Below are 5927 nucleotides of genomic sequence, written 5' to 3'. Positions count from 1 at the left end.
CCACCACAGGTAATAGAAATGAAATTACCAGAGAAAAGAGCACATTGAAACAAAGCTCCAGAAATATCAAAATTATTTGGAAGAACTTTTTAAAAGCAAACAAAAATACTTAGAAATATTTTCTGTGGCCATGTAGTTTCACATGTTCCCAATTAATTTTGTGGATCTGTGCATGGGGAAAGTGTAGGAATGAAGGTGTTTGCTGCGTGAATAAAGCATCATTCTAAGGGACACCAAACTCAGGTTAGTCAGGTAGCTGGCCCTGGGTCTTTGCCATTTGACCCATTAGAAAGATAAGGGTGCTTCCACGGGTTGAAATTGAGGGAGTTGTATAGGATTACCTCTTATTGTGGTGGTCTGTGTCAGTAGTCAGGACAAGAAGTAGTCAGATCCTGGGCTGGTCTGTGTCTGGTTGCCTAGATCTGGCCGAGGAAGATGAGACTGTGTCTGATTGCCCAGGTTAGGGCGAGGAGGACGAGGCTGTGTCTGGTTGCCTAGGTCAGGGTGAGGAGGACGAGGATGTGTCTGGTTGCCCAGGTCAGGGTGAGGAGGACGAGGCTGTGTCTGATTGCCCAGGTCTGGGTGAGGAGGATGAGGCTGTGTCTCATTGCCCAGGTCAGGGTGAGGAGGACGAGGATGTGTCTCATTGCCTAATTCAGGGTGAGGAGGACGAGGCTGTGTCTGGTTGCCTAGGTCAGGGTGAGGAGGATGAGGATGTGTCTCATTGCCCAGGTCAGGGTGAGGAGGACGAGGCTGTGTCTGATTGCCCAGGTCTGGGTGAGGAGGACGAGGCTGTGTCTCATTGCCCAGGTCAGGGTGAGGAGGACGAGGATGTGTCTCATTGCCCAGGTCAGGGTGAGGAGGACGAGGCTGTGTCTGGTTGCCTAGGTCAGGGTGAGGAGGATGAGGATGTGTCTGGTTGCCCAGGTCAGGGTGAGGAGGACGAGGATGTGTCTCATTGCCTAATTCAGGGTGAGGAGGACGAGGATGTGTCTGGTTGCCTAGGTCAGGGTGAGGAGGACGAGGATGTGTCTCATTGCCCAGGTCAGGGTGAGGAGGACGAGGATGTGTCTGGTTGCCCAGGTCTGGGTGAGGAGGACGAGGATGTGTCTGGTTGCCCAGGTCAGGGTGAGGAGGACGAGGCTGTGTCTGGTTGCCCAGGTCAGGGTGAGGAGGACGAGGCTGTGTCTGATTGCCCAGGTCTGGGTGAGGAGGACGAGGCTTTGAGGAGGATGAGGCTGTGTCTCATTGCCCAGGTCAGGGCGAGGAGGACGAGGCTGTGATTGGTTGCCTCCACCATGGGGTGGTCTGTGTTGGTGGTGGGGAGGTAGAAGGTGAGAATGTGAGTCACCGCCTCCACCATGAGGTGGTCTTGGGGGAGGCGTTTCCTCTTGGCTTTCACTGCTAGCAGAGGGTCCAAGTGGGTGTCCTCCAGGAAATGGCCTCAGAAATATGTACGCATCTTGATCCTTGGTCTCTGTGTAAATATGATATAGAATATATGAAACTTGTGGTAGAAGACTTCCCTGTGTATTTCTCTGACCTCATCACACATTGCCTGTCTAGAACTCTTTCTCAGCAGCCAAATACTATCATATATACTTCCTGGTCTAGGATAGTCTTATATATGATGATGATATGGTAGAATTCATATCTAACTACTGACACAAGTCATTTACTTAAATTTATTCAAAAAAATGTTATATTATATGCCTTACAATTCCACAAAACAAAGTGGGGTGGTTATAACAGACGTCCTATGACGTCCACTCTCACTACATGAACAATGCATTGAAATGAAAAATAGTTATTCACATATCTAAAAATGCACAGAAATACAAAGGGAATAGAGAAAGACAGAGAAATTCTCCTCAACGGATTCTCTGAATATTCACACTAGGTATGTTCCATATTCTCAGGAATGCAGTTGGTTAGAGAAAGGGCTCATGGAAATGAATTTCTGTTCATTTTTTAAAAATAAAATATGTAATTCTTAAGGGGAATATTGAGAAAGAATGAAGCAGCTTAATGAGTCTTAGTAACATGGAAGAGTACAAATAAGTACAGTTTGCATTTGGGAGCCATCGACAGTCATTTCTCCTTCAGGGAACAGGGGAGCTGTTATTCAAATTGATGGTTCCCAGAAGTAGGGATAAGGAAGATTTGTCTAAATGATCAAAATTAGCATTCATTCATTGCTAAAATATTTAAGTGATTATAATGTGATTTCGGAGAACTTGAAAAACTAAGAAGAGGACAATGGAAGACAAACTTAACTTTATATGAGTAGGAAGGAAGTACCATCACAGTTGACTTCTATGAAATAACAGGCATTTTATCACTAATTTCATTGAAATGATATACTGGATTTCTCAAAAAATGAAATTATAGGAAAACTTAGGCATCAATTTTTTAAATTCAAAAACATCTGATAAGGAGATTCGACTTTCATTCATCACTTCTACTATCTGCAGGATCTTGTCAGCCACACTCTGAAATGTTCTCAAAAGGGGGCAAGATACAGAAGAATGGCAATGTGATGGACAGAATGAATCACAACCATCTGCCTAAACACAGAGCATACCTTTTTGTCCTCCTAGAGTCCCTCCAAACTTACTGCTAGTATTTGGTAAGTTTATTTCAAGTCCAAGTTTTGCTAAATTGTTACCCATTTTCTTCATCATTTCCTTTCGTTATTTTAGTAAGCTTTCCCAAGAAGAAAATCAAACAATAAACACTTACACCATCTCACATGTGCTACTGCAGCACCCTGAAGTTCTGAATGGGAGTACAAGTAAAAGCAGGAAAGCCCACCCCTAGGCAAAGACCTACAGGCAGTGAACGGCTGCTGAGAAAGAGAGTCAGTTTTCTCCAAGGTGAGTGCCTTAAACGCATCTACATTCTTGCAACACTAAATAGACTTAGTTGTGTGTGTGCATATGTGTGTACAACAGTAATAAAGAAGTCATGAATTTAAGGAAGAATAGGGGAGAAACATGGGAGAAGTTGGAGGAAGGAGGACGAAGTAGAAACAATGTAGATAGAGTACTCATGTATGAAATCTCCCCAACCCCCAATTTTTTAATAAAAATGTGCAATTTGGGCCTTAACATATCTATTTTTATGTATAAAGGCTCAAGCTTACTATCTGATTCCCTGTCAGTTTTCATGCATGCTTATCCCTCCATCTTTCTGAACCCAGTCTATCACTGTATAACAGTATGTATAATACTTTGACTATAATATCGGTGTCCTCCCTTACCCTCCCTCTTTCATACATACAAAAATCCACTCCCAATCTGTTTTCTTATACCTTCACTTGAGCTCTGAGCTGAGCTCAGTGCCAACAAGGCCCCCGTCAGCAGGACCACCAGCATCCTGGAAGAGGCTCTGGAATTGCTATCAGGTCTGTGTTGGAGTGAACGAAACAGGGGCAGTTCTCCTTATATGGAAGAGCAGAACAATGGTACTTTTGAGTTCTCTATAGGGTGACCTCACTCCTGGCAAACAGGATGCCTTACATCCCTGACTTCTCTTGGGACTTGACCCATAAAGTAGAATGGGAAGGAAGGCTGCCATTGTTTTATTTATAAAGGTATAATGTGTGCCTTGAATAACATTGTTGAAGGAGTATTGGGTGAGATCCCAGCACATGTATTCAAACTAAAGTCCTGACATAATTTGAACTTCAGTCTGTTTAATGAGAGTGAGTCTGTTCTTCAAGTATGTGTTGTTGTGGGGAAGGGATATTAGTCAACAGTATTCTCACAAAAAGAAGATAGCAGATACTTCTGACATTCTTTATAGCCCAAATCCTATCACTCATAATGTGTGTGCCCAGTGTACATGGTATTTAGCCATAATATTAGTTAATATAGCAGTCATTTTAGCTCAGGTTGAAATTCATTAGGACATCATACTTGAGCACATGGTAAATGAAGGTAGACACTCATTCTACCCTATTTCTTCAAGATTAACCATGATATCCAGGCTCTATCCCTGAACAGTGAAGCCTTATGGTGCTATAGAGCATTGGTGATATACATTATTAATATCAACGAGGCTTTTGGTGCCTGAAATAGCTACAGAAACTACCACTTGGTTTCCATGGCAATCTATTTTTCCTTACAAATGTCATTATTTCACATGTCTGATACTTCATATTTATGAAACCATGCTCTACATTTTATTTTGATCCTATTTTTTCTAGGAAATGATTTAAATGAGCACCACTTATACTGATCTCAATTATGCAGATGAACAAGATAGTCTGTTACCTTCTTTAAAGTCCATCTTGCCTCGAGTAGATGCTCTGATTTGGAGTAATAGTCCATGCTATTGTCTCAAATTGGCCTGAGGTAAAGTATTCTCTCAGAAATGTATTCCCACACTCCTTGTGACACTGACTCATTAACATTCTATGTTCTGACTCTGACTTTCTGTGATTAACATTTGATTCCTAGTATTTTTATATGCATCCTTCAGAGATTCCTTTAATCAGTTGTTTTCCTATTTATTATCTCACTAATATAGGCATGGCACTGAGCTCCACAGCAAATTACAATGATGCATTTCATCCTTGTTTTTGCAAGCACTGGAATCCTCATCTCAACTCTTTTTCCCAGCATGCTGAGGGGTAGTGAAAGCAGTCTCCTAACATCCAGATATTGTAATTTCGTCAGGTTACATAACAGGTACTGGTATGCAGATGTGCTCATAAGTTGTTTTATCCAAGTAAGATTGGTTCTTGATTTTCAGTCACAGGTTTTGTTTTAATTCCTTCATTATCCTTCAATAAGTTGTTGTTACTGATATGGCTTAGAATTGGGGAAAGATTCACATGATTCTTTATTTGCAAACTATCAGATTGTCAGCAATTTAGGTGATATGCTAAGAAATAGAAAGCAAGAAAATTTCAAGGCTTATAAACCAATGCTTCTATCCCCATTATTCTAAAGAAGCATTGGAAAGGTCCTCACCCAGACACTCAATATATGATGGAGCTGTGATCTTTCACTTTCATAACTCCAAAATATAACAAACAAACATTTATTATTTATAAAGCAGTCTGTCTGCCTTTCTTATTTAACTGAAGATGAGCGGGGGCAAGAACTGTTGCTAAGAAGTAGGATGTAATAACTCTAGTACTTGTCAACATAAATATGGTTTTCATAAGAGGTAGTGGTTAGAAGGGTTTGGGAGCAAATGTGAGATACTTATAGTACTAGAACTAACACACAAGTCAGTGCAGTGTTTTATCTAAACAAAACTTTGTTTAGGAACTAATCATTGGAAAAAAGAAACTGCCATATTTGCTAATTTACAAAGCGTTATCTATGTAATGATGTACAATTTCAAGCAAAAAGGTGTAGCAGTTGCACAAGGCTCTTTAGAAAAAAGAAATTTCTGGCTTTCAAAGAAAATCTGTGAATACACATGGAAGCCAATTACTAATCATTTGAGCAAAATCTCTCTCTTAAGGTCACCTATCTATTTCTGTGGGATAATGCCCTTGTACACTGGTTTAATAAAACACTGATTGGCCAGTAGCCAGGCAGGAAGTATAGGCAGGTAAGCAGACAAGGAGAATTCTGGGAAGACGAAGGAAGGCTGAGTCAGGAGTCGCCAGACAGATACAGAGGAAGCAAGATGACAAGGTAGAACTGAGAAAAGGTACCAAGCCACATGACTAAACAACAAAAAAAAAGAATTATGGGTTAATTTAAGTGTAAGAGCTAGGCAGGAATAAGCCTGAGCAAATTGCAAAGCATTATAATTAATATTAAGCCTCAGAATGATTATTTTATAAGTGGGCTACAATACTGCAGGTGCTTGGCAGGACCAGAAAAACTTTCTGGCTACAGTCTATCTGATTTTTATGTAGATTTATAGACTATTAGAGAGTGATATCATGATTTGGAATGTCA

The 5927-nt window shown here is 40.9% G+C and overlaps 1 protein-coding gene across 1 annotated transcript; it reads right to left on the bottom strand.

The window, feature by feature from the left end:
- Positions 1–369: 369 nt before the first annotated feature.
- LOC118576217 (basic salivary proline-rich protein 4-like) lies at positions 370–3377 on the bottom strand. Its single transcript, XM_036176548.1, is given in 3 exon segments — positions 370–1236; positions 1239–1477; positions 3314–3377. Coding segments are annotated over 3 exon segments (1170 nt in total).
- Between the last annotated feature and the right edge of the window lie 2550 nt (positions 3378–5927).

The sequence above is a fragment of the Onychomys torridus genome, unplaced genomic scaffold (genome assembly GCF_903995425.1).
Source record: "Onychomys torridus unplaced genomic scaffold, mOncTor1.1, whole genome shotgun sequence".
Taxonomy (NCBI): domain Eukaryota; kingdom Metazoa; phylum Chordata; class Mammalia; order Rodentia; family Cricetidae; genus Onychomys; species Onychomys torridus.
This window is presented reverse-complemented; position numbering and strand designations above follow the sequence as displayed.